At 39.1% G+C, this 16780-nt stretch overlaps 1 protein-coding gene across 1 annotated transcript in view; it reads right to left on the reverse strand.

Annotated features, from left to right (window-relative positions):
• LOC309697712 (uncharacterized protein) overlaps positions 1-13492 on the reverse strand; it is a gene marked incomplete at its 3' end in the record, with an annotated part of 34402 nt that extends 20910 nt beyond the window's left edge. Inside the window, exons 1-15 of the mRNA XM_082519829.1 lie at positions 13351-13492; positions 9667-9773; positions 9535-9586; positions 9136-9277; positions 8859-9044; positions 8035-8190; positions 7771-7938; positions 7271-7300; positions 6585-6740; positions 6304-6471; positions 5972-6001; positions 5042-5197; positions 4762-4929; positions 3951-4633; positions 3790-3842 (exon numbers count right to left, since the gene is read on the reverse strand). Of these exons, the coding sequence (XP_082375955.1) occupies positions 3790-3842; positions 3951-4633; positions 4762-4929; positions 5042-5197; positions 5972-6001; positions 6304-6471; positions 6585-6740; positions 7271-7300; positions 7771-7912 (1586 nt within the window). The 5' untranslated portion in view covers positions 7913-7938; positions 8035-8190; positions 8859-9044; ... (2 more) ...; positions 9667-9773; positions 13351-13492. The remainder of the gene's footprint in view (positions 1-3789; positions 3843-3950; positions 4634-4761; positions 4930-5041; positions 5198-5971; positions 6002-6303; positions 6472-6584; positions 6741-7270; positions 7301-7770; positions 7939-8034; positions 8191-8858; positions 9045-9135; positions 9278-9534; positions 9587-9666; positions 9774-13350) is intronic.
• Positions 13493-16780: the final 3288 nt, after the last annotated feature.

Genomic DNA, 16780 nt, shown 5'->3' on the forward strand with positions numbered 1-16780 from the left:
TAAAACTATTCAGACTTATAGCAAAACCACTCACTGAGTTTGCAAAACTAAAAGCACAAAAACTGCTTTGCACTCAGTTTGCAATTTTGTAACACACACTTTGCAAAACTGTAGGCACAATTCACTGCACAACACTCAATTACCAAATTTCCAACACACTCCTAGCAAAAGTATACACATGTATGGCTATCATTAACACTAATTTGCCAACTGTCTGGCACACTTTCACATGTGAAAACTTTTTTAGATAATTAGTTCACTTTGCAATCAGCCTAAGCACTATAATACAGGTAAGCTGTGTGTGCGGAGTACAATGGAGGGAGCAGAAAGAGTGAGAAGTAGAGGAAGCCGAGGAAGAGGACGTGGAGGTGAAGAAGTAGGATGAAGAGGATGACAAGGACAAGGAGGAGCAAGAGGAAGACGAGGAGGGGGGAGAGGAAGATGAGGAGGGGGGAGAGGAAGGGTAGGAAGAGTAAGAAATAGAATTGCTGATGACATCAGAGCTACAATAGTGGACCATGTAATCAACCGTGGAATGACCCTGAGGGTAGCTGGCCAACGGGTCCAGCCTAACTCGAGCCGCTACACTGTAGCAAGCACCATAAGGACATCTTGAAATGAGAATCGGTTAGTACAGTCACTTCGCACAAAGATTTGTAGCACTGCCGTATGCCAATGAGAAACACACCAATACCATTGATGTAAAAATACTGAAATTGTTACTTTACAGAATTGCTAGATGACCAGATGCTGGGGCAGAGGAAGCATGTTCACTGCAGACCAAGTAACCCATATAGTCATTATGGCGATTGCAAATAATCCTATACTTGGAAATAAACACTTGTGTTTGTTTTGATGTGTTTGAATAAACACCAGGGGCCTGTTCTTCGTACCGCGCTAAGTGAGTTAGCTGGATGAGATTGTTGACGATTTCGCGTGATCCTGGATCGTTCGGTTCCCCGAAGCCCATCCGGGACTTGCTGTCATAGCAACAGAGCCGTAAGCGTAAACCTGCTGGGGAGCAGGTTTACTTTATGTAAACAGGATTAGATCGCGGCCACGCAGGTATGTCCGCGTCATTCATACGAAAGCAACAGCGATATTCCACCACTGTTTCACCATAAATAAATAACATCAATGTAACTAAAGATAATGCAGCACTTGATCCTTTTATTGATTTCACACAGATACATACAGGTCATTCCCTAAAAAAGGGAAATGTACTATTAACATTCTATTACATGTATGTGATTATTACAGATGTAATTCATATTTCAGAGTAGTAATTGTAAATTACTTCGTGTAATCAAGATGAGAGACCACGGCTATAAAAGCGAAGGTGGATTTGGGAAGTCTGTCGCAGTCATATCCTGTCCGTTTACGCGAGCAACCCATTGCGGAAGGTGCAAGATTGATAAGGAGAGTCCTCAGAATTCAGCGTATATTGCGGGACAGACAGGATCCTTTAGCTCAGCGCGACAGTGTGCTCATAGAGAGATATCGATTTTCCCGTGAGGGTATTATTCACTTAACCAACTTGTTGACGAGGGGGTGCAGGACCACCACCTGTCTTTTTTTTTGCTCTGCCCTTTTCTTGGTTGCTGTTATGAACAAACAAACAGAGTATTCCAGGGTCTCTTTCCAAGAGACGACAAGCAATATAAGTGATAAATATTACCATTCTGTAGAATATTCTTATATTTCACTTTTACTTGTTCCCATGTTCTAGTGGGTCCTGTTGTGGCTCTCATGTGAAAGGGGATATAATATAACATATTATAATATAATATAATGTAATATAATATTGGATAATATGGTGTGATATGATAAATCTACCCTACCGCCTACTGGTGTTGGCCAGAGGGGCCGATGGCGCAATATGGCAGCCTGGCTTCTGTCAGTCTGCCCCAGGGCAGCTGTGGCTACAACCGTAGCTGCCTCCACCAGTGTGTGAATGTGAGAGTGAATGAATAGTGGCATTGTAAAGCGCTTTGGGTACCTTGAAAAGCGCTATATAAATCCACTCCATTATTATTGTTATTATTGAATTGCTTACGAGTTTGATTTGTCAGCAACTTTCTGCCAGCCCTCTCTCCTTGCTTTTGCAGCCTTTGCAGTGTTCCCTTGCGTTTTAATTAAACTCTGAAACTCCTGAAATCCCTCACTCAAGAGTTCTTGCTCTGCTGCCGAAAAATACCGAGCGCGCTCCTTCGACATTTTCGCCGACCAATCAAAGGGTTGCCGATCAATGTTTCTACTATCGATGCGCAGCCCCTGTTGGGCCACCCAGTGATCTCACATTACTTCATCCAGCTATACTAATCGTCAACAACAGGTGTGTTCGGGGAACCGGAATAGCGAGCTCAGAGTTAGCGCGATGATTTGGTCTTGGATGTTTCATTTGATCTTGGATGTAGTAAGCGACGTACGAAGCACAGGGCCCAGTACTTGAAGTTTGGATCCCTCCATGCTTATGGATCTATGACAGAAGTATGAGCTCAAACTGACATAGCCTACCTTGTGCACAGAGAAAGCAAAAGCCAGATGTGTTTTGTATTCATACCATCAATGTGCAGTTGGCGCATTGTGTGCTTAGTAGATGATGGCTTGTGTGTACTGTTTGATACGGAAACACCATTTTTACGAAGGTGTGAAGAGTTAATCTAGCTGTGTTTGCTTTTGCAAGAGAACTACAATGTTTTGATTATTGGGTGACAGGTTTTCTTATTTGTGTGAAGAGTTTTGCAAAATTAGCCAATAGTTACAAAAAATGTGCTTAAGCAATCAGAAAAAACTGTAAATCTAAAAATGCAGTTTAACCAGCCACAGCTGATTCTCATTGTAGATGAACATCTACACAGGTGTTACTCCTTCAATTTTTCAACTCCTTCAATTCTGGCATGCCAGAAGATTCTTTCCTAGGTGTATTGCCCTAGATGACATAAGATGTGATGTGGATGGGAACCTGTGGCCAAATGGAGAAGACCGAGTAGATTAGCATTACTATTGTATGTGTATCAGTGGATGGTGTGTATACAAATTCTTGTATTTTGGGATTACTTAGTGCAAAAAACTAAAAATACATAAACAAATATTGACGAATTCTGCATGATGTCTAATTCTTTCCAGTAACATATATTGAAATTATAAACAGAGATGTGTCCTTGTTTTACACAAGAAAACACTGTATAGTGCTACATGTTGCTAGTGTTTTTTAGGTCATTGTTTTGTGGGTGACAAAGTGTGTTTGTCGGCTGTCAACCTTTGCTAGTGTTCTGGAAGAATGAATTTATTTGAGACCTGAATAAAGTGTTTTGGTAGTTGTAGTGCATTTTGAATGTGAAATGAACTGCTTTGCCAAGCTGAAGGTCAGTTAGGAGAATTGTGTGAAGAGTTTTGCAAAAGTGACCTAAGTATTGAGAAATGTGTCCTAGCGGCTGTAAAAAACTGTAAGTCAAGTTCTTGGCCTGTATTAGAGTCTCAGTCTGCCTCTGTATAAGGTGATGATTATACAGATGTTATACTAGATGTTTTTGCCAGTATGGTGTGTGTGTAAGTGATTCATGGGTAGTGGAACTTTAGGTTGTAGTTATCCCTTTTTTGTAGGGCATTTATGTTAAGAAGCTTCAAGGTAGCCACATAATGATTTTTTCTTTTGACTTGCAGTGTTGACACAGAGGAGAAACTTTTCAAAGACTGTAACAACTGTAAAAAAACAAACAAACAAAAAAACCTAAACAAAGAAACAATTGTTAGGATTGGTATATTAAAAAAGATAATGTGACTTACCGGAATTTAATTAATTGTGCTGTGATTTTGTTCTTCTGTGCTTCTGCTTGAATCTGTTTGAGATAGTGACATTGCCAAACATGAATTAAACCACCTGAATTGAGTAGTTTGAGATTATGTGAAAATTGAATGACACAAAGATGGGGCTAATTGAGACTTACAGCAGTGCTAACATTTCTGAAAAAAACACTGTTTGGATTATTGTATGTGTCACTAAATTCCACATTTATGGTCAATTGATCTGTTGTAACAGAAGCAGTAGTTGGTGTTATTGTAGTAGTTGTGTTTGCTGTTGTTGTTGTAGTTGACATCGCTGTGGTTGTAGTAGTTGGCACTCTTGTAGTACTCGAAACCCGTGTTGTTGTTGTGTCTGTCATTGGTGTGGTTGTATTTGGCATCAGAATTGTTGTATTGGTTAGAATTGGCGTTGGTGCAGTTGTTGGTAATGGTTTTGTTGTAGTAGGATCTGGTGTAGTTGTGTTTGGAATCAGTGTTGTTGTGTTTAGCATTGGTGTTGTTGTAGTAGGATCTGGTGTTGTTGTGTTTAGCATTGGTGTTGTTATAGTAGGGTCTGGTGTTGTTGTGTTTAGCATTGGTGTTGTAGTAGTAGGATCTGGTGTTGTTGTGTTTGGCATTGGTGTTGTAGTTGTAGGATCTGGTGTTGTTGTGTTTGGCATTGGTGTTGTAGTTGTAGGATCTGGTGTTGTTGTGTTTAGCATTGGTGTTGTAGTAGTAGGATCTGGTGTTGTTGTGTTTGGCATTGGTGTTGTAGTTGTAGGATCTGGTGTTGTTGTTGTAGGATCTGGTGTTGTTGTGTTTGGCATTGGTGGACAGGGAATGATATCTGTGGAGAAACATTCAAGAATTCCTTATATTGTTTTAGTGACACGGAGAACACTCATGACGCAAACTTGATGAATTTAAAGTGAATAAAAAAAATACATCTTGTTATAAAAACGACAAGGTCCTTACTTGTGACTGGTTCACAGAATTCTCCATCAGGAGGAAATCCCTTTATGCAATCACAGGTTTGTGAGGTAACATTACTGCATGCGCCGTACTCATCACACTTGCCACATGACCAAGCAAACTGGTCTTCACACTGACACTGGAGTCCTCCAGTGGAGTTTGGATAGCACCCTTTTCAAGACATTTAAAAGAATAACAAAACACAGTTCACAAGTCATACAGCACCATATGAACAGCATTAAATGTGTTGGAGTGCAAAAGTCAAATAAGATCAGGTCCTTACATGTGGTGAAGTTCAAGTCTTTCAGTGTTAAAGACCCAGTGATGATTTTGGGGAAGGAGAAATTTCTCAGAATATTTCTGAGCACAACACTGAAATTCTGGGGCACACTAGATGCTGGGATGTGCAGTTCAAGGTCTATATCAAAGTCCACTGGTGCTGTGAAGGAGAAAAGGGGAAATCCATCACATACAACTGTTGCAATGATGGGAAACTATATTTACGTGAAAATGTAAAACTGACCCAAGTTCGACTCATGCATGTTACAGATTTTCAAATACCTTTATCATTTAAGAATGCATTACTTATTAAAGTATGTTACTTGTCCAGGTTTATCCATTACCAACACGTGGGTTTAGGTCAATGCCTAAAAAGCTACTTGGTAAGTTTTAGAAAATTAGCAGCGGCTGAGCTAAAGCACAACAGTAGCCATATCTTTTGAAAGTGTTTTCTTTGTTGCCAAATTGATGGCCTCCATGTTTTTCTCTCTAAATAAAATATTGTATACACTTTCCATTGTAAAAATAATTTCTTACATATTGATAATTAATAACACACCCAAAATACAAATGAAACATAACAAGATCATTTGTGTCTTTGAACACAAACAATCAGATAATTCTGTAGTGATGACTTCACAAACTGCCATGAGACTGGGATGCTCAGTTCGTCTGGTGTTTCTTCAAATACAATTTTTTATGTTTTAAGAGTTTACACTATATCTCAGGCATACAAAGAAACAATAGAGGTGATGTTTAGAACATCCTGTACAGTATTCTTTTAAAGAATAAGAATGTATAAATGTGTGTCACATTTAAAGAATTTGCAAATAATGAACGCAGTGTTAGATCTGTCAATGTTTCTTTAATACAGTGTGTATAGAATGAATTGAACTGTGCTTCCACAAATGAATAACAAAGATGTTTGTCATACCAGGAGGTGGTGTTGGGCAAGGAGCGACGCCTGTGGAAAAACATTATATGTTTAATTATTTCAATTTCAAGCCAGAAACTAAACACCATGACTTTGGTTATGTCATAGAAATGTCAGCAAGGATAATGAATGCAGTGTTAGATGTGTTAATGTTTCTTTAATACAGTGAGTATAGAATTAATTGCAGTGTGTTTCCACAGAGCAATTCATATCTAATGTCTAATCACTCTCATAACACAATGTTAGGTAATCAGACAGTTGAAAAGTTCATTCATTTATTTGATAAAGGCAGTAGTCTGTTCATCCAACAGCTAGATGATATCAGTTCTTACTTGTGATTGGTTGACAGAACTCCCCACTCAGAGGAAATCCCTTTATGCAATTACAGGTTTGTGAGGTGACATTACTGCATGTGCTGTACTCATCACACTTGCCACATGACCAAGCAAACTGGTCTTCACACTGACACTGGAGTCCTCCAGTGGAGTTTGGATAGCACCCTTTTCAAGACATTTAAAAGAATAACAAAACACAGTTCACAAGTCATACAGCACCATATGAACAGCATTAAATGTGTTGGAGTGTTGGAAGTCAAATAAGATCAGGTCCTTACATGTGGTGAAGTTCAAGTCTTTCAGTGTTAAAGACCCAGTGATGATTTTGGGGAAGGAGAAATTTCTCAGAATATTTCTGAGCACAACACTGAAATTCTGGGGCACACTAGATGCTGGGATGTGCAGTTCAAGGTCTATATCAAAGTCCACTGGTGCTGTGAAGGAGAAAAGGGGAAATCCATCACATACAACTGTTGCAATGATGGGAAACTATATTTACGTGAAAATGTAAAACTGACCCAAGTTCGACTCATGCATGTTACAGATTTTCAAATACCTTTATCATTTAAGAATGCATTACTTATTAAAGTATGTTACTTGTCCAGGTTTATCCATTACCAACACATGGGTTTAGGTCAATGCCTAAAAAGCTACTTGGTAAGTTTTAGAAAATTAGCAGCGGCTGAGCTAAAGCACAACAGTAGCCATATCTTTTGAAAGTGTTTTCTTTGTTGCCAAATTGATGGCCTCCACGTTTTTCTCTCTAAATAACATATTGTATACACTTTCCATTGTAAAAATAATTTCTTACATATTGATATTTGATAACACACCCAAAATACAAATTAAACATAACAAGATCATTTGTGTCTTTGAACACAAACAATCAGATAATTTAATACAGTGTGTATAGAATGAATTGAACTGTGCTTCCACAAATGAATAACAAAGATGTTTGTCATACCAGGAGGTGGTGTTGGGCAAGGAGCGACACCTGTGGAAAAACATTACATGTTTAATTATTTAAATTTCAAGCCAGAAACTAAACGCCATGACTTTGGTTATGTCATAGAAATGTCAGCAAGGATAATGAATGCAGTGTTAGGTGTGTTAATGTTTCTTTAATACAGTGAGTATAGAATTAATTGCAGTGTGTTTCCACAGAGCAATTCATATCTAATGTCTAATCATCTAATCACTCTCATAACACAATGTTAGGTAATCAGACAGTTGAAAAGTTCATTCATCTATTTGATAAAGGAAGTAGTCTGTTCATCCAACAGCTAGACAATTGCAGTTCTTACTTGTGATTGGTTGACAGAACTCCCCACTCAGAGGAAGTCCATAACTTTTGGTTATGTCATAGCAATGTCAGTAAGGATTTTGAACGCAATGTTAGATCTGTTAATGTTTCTTTAATATGCTTCTAAAATGCTTCTATTTCTTCAGCTGCAAGTTTCTTACTTGCGTTTGGTTCACAGAACTCTCCATCAGGAGGAACCCCTTTGATGCATCCACAGGCTTGTGAGGTGACATTACTGCATGCACCGTATAGGCCACACTTTTCACATGACCAACCAAAGTGGTCCTCACACTGACACTGCATTCCTCCGGTGGAGTTTGGATAGCACCCTGTTAAAGTCATTCAAAACAATGACAAAACACACCTCATAAACCATGCACCAGAGTATGAACACATTTAAATCTGTCCGAGTACAAAATTCTTACATGTGGTGAAGTTCAAGTCTTCAATTATTAAAGACTGAGTGATGGTTTTGGGGAATGACAAATTTCCCACATAGTTTCTGAACAGATCAATGAAATTTGGGGGCAGGCTGGATACTGGCAAGAGCAAGTTAAAGTCTATATCATACTCCACTGGCACTGTAGAGGAGACAAAAAACAAGCACCCCATTTATTTAAGATGTTTCTACTTCTGTTGCAACTTTATATATATAATATACATGTGAAATACATATATCACATGTATATTAAATTACATGTGATATATCATTTAGTGATATAGCTGTTGGTGTAGCTAGTGTTGACACTGAGAAAACATTTCTCAAACATTTCATAAATTTTAAATATCTCTCGTAAACAAGAAAATTGCGACTACAGCAACTGAACCTTTGAAACAAATTTCATACAAATGGTCAGAGGGCCCGGTGGCGCCAGTGTCCGGCAGCCTCGCCTCTGTCAGTGCGCCCCAGGGTGGCTGTGGCTACAATGTAGCTTGCCATCACCAGTGTGTGAATGTGTGTGTGTGAATGGGTGGATGACTGGATATGTAAAGCGCTTTGGGGTCCTTAGGGACTAGTAAAGCGCTATATAAATATAGGCCATTTACCATTTTTATACAAAGTTATGGCTTTAGGATAGAATTCAAATCAACATCCTTTACACTTTAAAAAAAATTACATTATTAAATCCTTTCACAGAACACAGACGTAGAAACCTCAGTCTAACTACATATGCTGGATAAATGTACTTACATTTACATTACATACTTACTTACCTATCACATGTGATACATGTTTGCCTAGTCCTACCTGGGTTGCTGGTTTTTAACTGGCAATATTGCCCATCTGCTGGAAGTCCATTAATGCATCCACACGTATCACCAACGATGGCATCACAGGCCTCATAGTCAATGCATTTGTTATATGACCAAGCAAAGCTCTCCTCACATGTGCACTGGTATCCAGTTATGTTTGCAGTTATGTTTGGTGAACACACTGAGAAGAACACAACACAATGGTTCAATGTGACACTTTGAGTGAATAAGATTGGCAAGCAATGGAGATGCAACATAAATGGATGTTTTACCTGTTGTTGTATTAATGCTTGTAATCTCACCAGTGGCGTTGATCAATAAAGGAAAACAGAGTGTTCAGTATCGACTGGAATTGTTCCAGATTTGAGACGCTTATAACAGCTTGGAACTCATACTCAGTGGAATTTGATGAAGCTAAAGGTAAAAAAAAAGAAAAAAAAAGAAAAACCCAAACAAACCATAAAGCAATGATAACACTGATAATCTGGACTTGGTCAGATACTGTTATTGCTATTCAGTTCTGCTTGTTCATTGAATATCCTCCCTCGTCTAGTTTTTCAAAGCACTTTGCAAAGCATGTTTTTTTTTAATAAATACAATTATTATATAATTATATTATTAGTCAACAAACATGTGTTACGTTGTAGTAACACTGCTAAAATTTTACTCACTTTCTCTTTTTTGTCTTAGATGAATGCTGGATTCTTCTGCACTCATTAACTCCTGGAAGAAAATCCAGGAGGAAAATGATTTGTTTCACTGTATTTTTTCATCATTATACATTCATTCATTTTTATTCTTACCTCAAAGAAGCCGTTTAGAAACTCTCTGTGTCTCTCATACTTAAGACAGTTCCATATGACTAGGAGAATAACGATGCATAACGAGACCTTTCGTAATGTCATCCTAACTAAAGAGAAAAGAACACAAGTCCTTTTAATAAAATCAGTCATTATTCACGGTGTCATGCTGCTGGCATTCCTTCTGTAAATGGGAGCCAACAGGAAGGCAAAAGGTTTTCTGCCTTCCAGATAATGTGCTACTCAACTTGTTTAAATGTATTTGGATCATACCAGCCTGTCAATGTTTATTTGTTAGCATGCAAACAGAGTTTTAAAAATGTTTAACTTCAAACATTGTCAAAGTCAACAGCTTGTAATACTAAGCAAAAAAACAAAAAAACAAAAAACTGATGGTCTATATACAGTATGAGAATTTTCGAGTGCCAATAATCTTTCCTGTTCTTAGATAAGAAAATAGTTTTAATTTTCTTATCACAGTTGTGTCACGGTATTGGGTCGTGTGACCCAGCGTTCTGAGTTTTCCTTGTATTTTGATATTCATTGTTTCTTTCTTTGGTATTAGCTTCTAGGTTTTTTTAGTCCTTGTTTAGTACGGGCGATCGTGGCTTAAGAGTTGGGAGTTCGCCTTGTAATCGGAAGGTTGCCGGTTCCAGCCCCGGCTTGGACAGTCTCGGTCGTTGTGTCCTTGGGCAAGACACTTCACCCGTTGCCTACTGGTGGTGGTCAGAGGGCCCGGTGGCGCCAGTGTCCGGCAGCCTCACCTCTGTCAGTGCGCCCCAGGGTGGCTGTGGCTACAATGTAGCTTGCCATCACCAGTGTGTGAATGTGTGTGTGAATGGGTGGATGACTGGATATGTAAAGCGCTTTGGGGTCCTTAGGGACTAGTAAAGCGCTATATAAATACAGGCCATTTTAGTAGATCCATTTATGTAGTCATCCCTGTGTTAAGTATTCCCTGTTGGCTCGTGTCCCCATGGCTCCTATTTTACTTTGAAAGGTCTTGTGTTTCTTTGTACTACGTGTTTAGTCTTACTCTCCCCTTTAATGTCATTATGTTTCATTCTAGTCAGCTGTGTCCTCATGTGTCTCCACTTCCCCTGATCACCTCATGTATGTATTTTTGAGTGCCTACTTGGTAAATCCTTTTGTAAATAGCTTTTCTGTTTCCATGAATACTCATGGTCTTCAAAGAGTTCAATGTAGGAGGTCAAACAACTTGAACAGCACAACCTCCAAAACAACTCCAGTACTATCGCAAATCTGATTTTGTTTGTAAAAATGCACTAATTTTTTATTTTATTTTATTTCTTTCAGGACCAATGGATTGGTGAATGAGTGAGAAGCTGTGGTTTGCTGCATTTGTTTTTCCTATAAACTGTAGGGGAAAAAAAGATAAACTGGCTTTGTTGTACAGGTGATTTAAATTATAGCTTACTTTCATTATCCATCTGGACAAACACACTTGGGGCCACCATGGAAACTGAAGACAAAAATAGCTGTGTCCCAGGTTGGTAACCCAAGTGGGCCCCAAGTATCAGACCTGCTTCTATCCATCTGGGCCCCATACTCATTTGTTGTCTGGGGCTGATTTGGGACCCATCATTAACCCATCTGGGAAAACACATTTGGGGACATCATGGAAACTGAGGACAAAAGTAGCTGGGTGCCAGGTGGGTAGCCCAAGTGGGCCCCAACCATCAGACCCGCTTCTACCCATCTGGGCCCCATACTCATTTGTTGGCTGGGCCTGATTTGGGGCTTATCTCGGACCCAGCATAAACCCATCTAGGAAAACACATTTGGGGCCACCATGGAAACTGAGGACAAAATTAGCTGGACCCTAGTTGGGTTTCCCAAGTGGGCCCCAAATATTAGCCCTGCTGCTCCCTATTTAGGCCCCACATATGTGTGTTGACTGGGAGGCAACCGCCTGTGTTGCCCGTATCAAAAACCGCTACTGCATCTGATGATTAACAGGTGTGCCAGGTTCAGTGACTCACTGCCCCGCCTACCTATACAAAAAGGGAGGCACCAAAAAACACATACAGACAAAAACACCACATAACCAGAACCCAACTCCTAACAGTGCAAGCCTTTTACCTCAAACTTAGTCACTGCTTGGTGACATTCGTCTATCCTGGCCTGAAAGGAGACACTACCCGTAGACTGCAGCGAGAACTGCCAGCATCTGAGCCAGCCAGACTCTGACCATGATGAGAGAGGCTCTCTCTCATCATGGTCACCTAAATGCAACACACAGTAATGGCAGGTTTTGTAATAAGGCAGATCGCGCTAACATAATATGCACTGTTAGTTGATTATTTACCTGCTGCTTTAACGGGAGAGGACGTGCAACGTCACCGCTGCTGCTGGGTTGTGATTCACGAGTCCGGGGCGGAATTAACCGTCTCGAGGCAGGCGTTGCCGATTTGCAACAGTTAAAAACTAACAATCTGATTACCCCACATACATATTTTATGAGTTTGTTTTACTCAGAAGTACCACTGCAGGACTTGGTTGTGCATTAGCAACAAAAAACTTAATTTGAGCCTGAAAGGGTTAAAAACATGACATTCATTTAAGGTCATCGCGAGCAAATGCTTTTGCATATTCATAGTGTTTCCTCCCTTAAATGAAATATCTACTTTGCAAGTATTGCAAGTTGCCCTGTTCTCATAAAGTATAACAAAACATTTGAGCGTTTGAGCTGCTTAGGCGCCGTGTTTCCTGACAGGTAAATGACGCTCCGCAACGTGGTGACATCATTCGCGGTAACTGGAATCGATAAGGGAATCATTTGCAAAAATGGCAAACAATTTCAAGGAATTGAAACAGTGGGAACCGGTTCTCAACAAGAACCGGGTTTCGATACCCATCCCTAATTATGTCAGACTTTGAAACAAAGACACTGTGTTGTGCAATACATACTAAGTGCATTAAAATAAAGTTTATATGTACAGCAGTGGTAAAGAATTTAAACACTCACTTTTGACTTTAGCAGCACAGTGTGAGTAGAATTTCGTTAAGTTAGAGAAATGACACAGACATAAAAACGTAACAATGAGATTAGTCTAAGTTTAGGTGAAGATGGCGTTTGGTTTGCTGAAATGTGCCCATGTTTATTAGTTGTTCTGGATCATGAACTCGATAAATGTTTCACAGTTCTTAGCAGCATTATACCCCAAGAGTTCAACCTTACTAATAAGATTTTTGTCTTATAATTTATTTTAAAAGGAAACTAATAAGTTAATGCGCATGTGTACCTCTGAGACTGTCTCAGATCTGTTATTGATGTTATTGATGTTTGTTCCTGAATTGAAAAGTGTATTATCTCCAGTCATCCATCCATTAATCCATCCGTCTTCCTCAACATACCCTATTCGGGGTAGCAGGAGTTGTAAGCTTGTCTCAGCTGTCATACGATAACAGATAGCAAACATTCAAAATATTTAATTTATTGCTGTTTGCTTGCAAAGTTAATTATTTGTTTGTTTTTAGCAGTATTGAATAGCATACTGCTATTCAATACTGCTTATTGAATAGCAGTAAATGCAAAATAGCTAGATATTAGATATGTCGGTAAACATTCTAGGATACTTTTTTAAAATTGGTCTGAAGATATGAGGAATAATAATACAATATAAAAGACACTTAGTAATGGAAATTCTACATTAAGTTGATTACCTTTTGCCGTTGTTGCCGTCTGTAAAGCCTCTTGTCAGGAGAGCATAATCATTTTGCAGCACACCTTCACATACAGACTACAGCATCAAATGAGAAACCAACTTCCTTGATTGCTTTTTCTGAGTCACAAACCTGTCTGTCTGGTTTCTTTGAGAGAAATGTAGATCATACACTTGATAAACTTCAATGTGTTGATGATTGTCCTTGTTGAGGCAGACAGTGCTTCATGGTCTTCGTTCAGTACCTCAAATTGGCTGACTGGTGTTTACAAACAGAAAACCAAACAGGGGTGCCAAATCTGAAAATTTCTCCCATAATATGCATGAATTTAGCTCCTGGATCCAGAAACATATCTGCTTTATTTTATTAGTTTGTGATATTTTCTTAGGATGTCATGCAGGTTTTTTTTTTTAATCATTATTTGTCATTCAATTTGTTTGATGAAAAATTTCACATTTTATTGTTCATTGGTAAAAAGCAAATAAATGGGCTTTCCAGTTGTATAAAATTTATTGCCAAGAACCATTGTTGCAGAAAAGAAACAATGAGCCAAACATGGTTTATGTTTTGTGGTAAGTTTATGTGAATTATTATGTATTATGTATTATTATACATATTACCAGTGCTATAAAAGTTCCAAAGTTGTGGTACTCATCTGACAGTTATTTGTTTAGATATCTGTGTAACTAACATCATAAAGTGGATGAAGTGAACTTCTGATGTGTTCCTGTAAATACACAGAATGTATTCCCTTGTCTGTTTTCCTTTTTTCATGTTAATTGGACTCTGTGGGTATAATCTCACTTTATTCAGATCATTAAATGGCCATTAATTGGTTTGTTTTTTTAGTTTTCTTATTGCTGGAAAAGAGTGAGGCCCCATGTTGAACACCTCAGATGATCTGGGGAAGGAGAATATATTTGTGTTTTGTTGTTTGGTAACATATTAACTCAGGGCCCAGCAACACTCACACTATATAATCACACCTTTAATTGAAGGCTTTTGAGACATAATTAACACATGAGTTTGCATTTGCGATATCACATATTAAACTATTTATTTTAAATCATGTTGTATATTACTAGAGCTATTATTTATAATAATTTTAGGAAAAAATAGAAATGAAGCAAAAATGTAATATTACAAGAAAATAATAAAAAAAAGAAAATCTCAAAACTGTAGGTTGTGATTATTACATGTTTTGATTCATTCAGTTCATTAGTGAAGTCAGCTACATGTTACAGTACCATACTATACTAAGTTGCAGTAAAACTAAGGTCCCCGAACCCAAAAACTGTACGAACCTGATTAAAACCTGTTTGCAAAATTACAAAATGAAATCAAATCTGGTGACTTTTTCTGGTGTTATTGGAGACTTATTTATGACAACTTTTGACGTGAAAGTATGTATTGCTCTTCTCAACAAGCAGTGGGTGCTGCCGTGGGCACCTCGCCCGTGCCAAAGCGCTCACGGGCAGAGGATAGTCCTCCCCCAGCTGCTATCAGGGCAGGAAATGTTCCCACCTATGCGTCCAAACTGCAAATGATCGTGCATGAGTGAAACCTCTGCTCCCGCAATGACTGTAACGCAATCAATTCTTCTTTTACTGTTATGTTGTTTTGTGGCTCACAAGGTTTAAAACTACTTAAACACACACACGCACTCTCTCGGGATAACTTTGTCGGAGATGAAATGCCGGGTTGCTAGCGAAGCTCCAAATGCTATCCAGACCACCGACAGGTCCCGCATGCCACAGCCGCTCTATCACGTGATGCATACTGCTCCGACGTGCTAACGTTCTGAGGTGAGTTATGGTGTGTTGCAAGTTTTGTGAGGTGCTTTCGTGATATTTAATGGATCGGATTACATTTTTTATTTTTCTCCGATATCCGATCCAGTAATTTAGGTCAGTATCGGACCGATACCGATACGTAATATCGGATCGGTCCATCTCTAATACACACACACACACACACACACACACACACACGCACAAAGTAACTCCACCAGAGTGCCTATTTCGGGTCACTTTTGCCGGTCCAAGCCCAGATAAAGGAGCAGGCTTAGAATTGGGACATTAAAAAAAAACAATAATCGCTGAAAGAAATTTAATTTGTAGTTCTAAATAAATTCTAAATGCATTTAGGACGTTTTTTTACTCACTTTATGTCTCTTCTTTTTTTCTCTCCTACAACGTGGGTTACAATTGCATTAGCATGACCAATTATGCAAATTAGGCGATTATGCTATAGCGACTTCTAGAGATTTTTAGGATAGCCAATAGTGATTTTCCTTACTGAGGAGTTGGCAACACTGGCCAGGGGCTGCGACACATTTATACAGCCATATTTTGCATATGACTATGAAAGGCCCCTGGCCAGGAAGTAGTTCCTTCCAATTTAGACGATCCGAATGATACAGTTTCTTTCCACTGTGTTCCTGTTAATAAAAAACTACAAATTTTTCCCAAAGTACTAAAATATCAATATTTTAATATGAGAATCGATTCTAGAACATAAATTACTGGTATCGGAAGAATTGATATTTCAACATCGATCCGCACACCACTAATAGCGACACTGCTCAGTGGCTAGTAGATCTAAGAGCAGACTAGAGCAAACTCTCTGAATAGTATCCAATAACCATCGCAGTGGCAGACATCCAAGACAGAGTCGCCAATATTGTATGAAGAGTTGGACAGAACCATTCCCTGACATGATTCGCACTTACAAGCTAAAGAGGCACCAGTGTCTGGTGGCACAAATGAACCTGCTGGTAAGGGAGAAGACACATCCAGAGTGGCTAACCAAATGCCGGACAGTCCTGGTCCCCAAGGATCGCCAGAAGGCATTGGTCCCATCCAACTACCAGCCATCTACTGGCCAATAACCTGCCTTAGTATGGAAGCCCTTGTCAAGCAACATAGTGACTATGATTAACAGGCACATGGCTCAATACATGAAACGGGCACAGAAAGGAATTGACAGAAACATCAGAGGGGCAGAACACCTGCTACTAGTAGATAGATCAAACTGACAAACTGTAGTCTGGATTCACTACAAGAAAACCTATGACTCAGTACCTCAAACATGGATCAAGAAATCCCTGGAACAATACAAGAGCACACCTTCACATACAGACTACAGCACCACATGAGAAAATAAACTTCCTTCATTGCTTTGTGTGAGTCACACACCTGTCTGTCTGGTTTCACTGAGACGAATGTAGGTTGATACATTTGTTGAATGTGTAAAAAACTATGTTGATTGTCCTTGTTAAGGCAGACAGTGCCTCATGGTCCTTGTTCAGTATCTCAAACTGGCTGACAGGTGTTTACTGTGTGGCCAGTCTGTTTGTCTATTCACAAAGTGCTTTGTGCACCTCTGTTACAGAATATCAAAATCAAAAACACGCCTGCAGTGTCATACT

This window comes from Aulonocara stuartgranti, assembly GCF_965226115.1.
Source record: "Aulonocara stuartgranti genome assembly, chromosome: 20".
Taxonomy (NCBI): Eukaryota; Metazoa; Chordata; class Actinopteri; order Cichliformes; family Cichlidae; genus Aulonocara; species Aulonocara stuartgranti.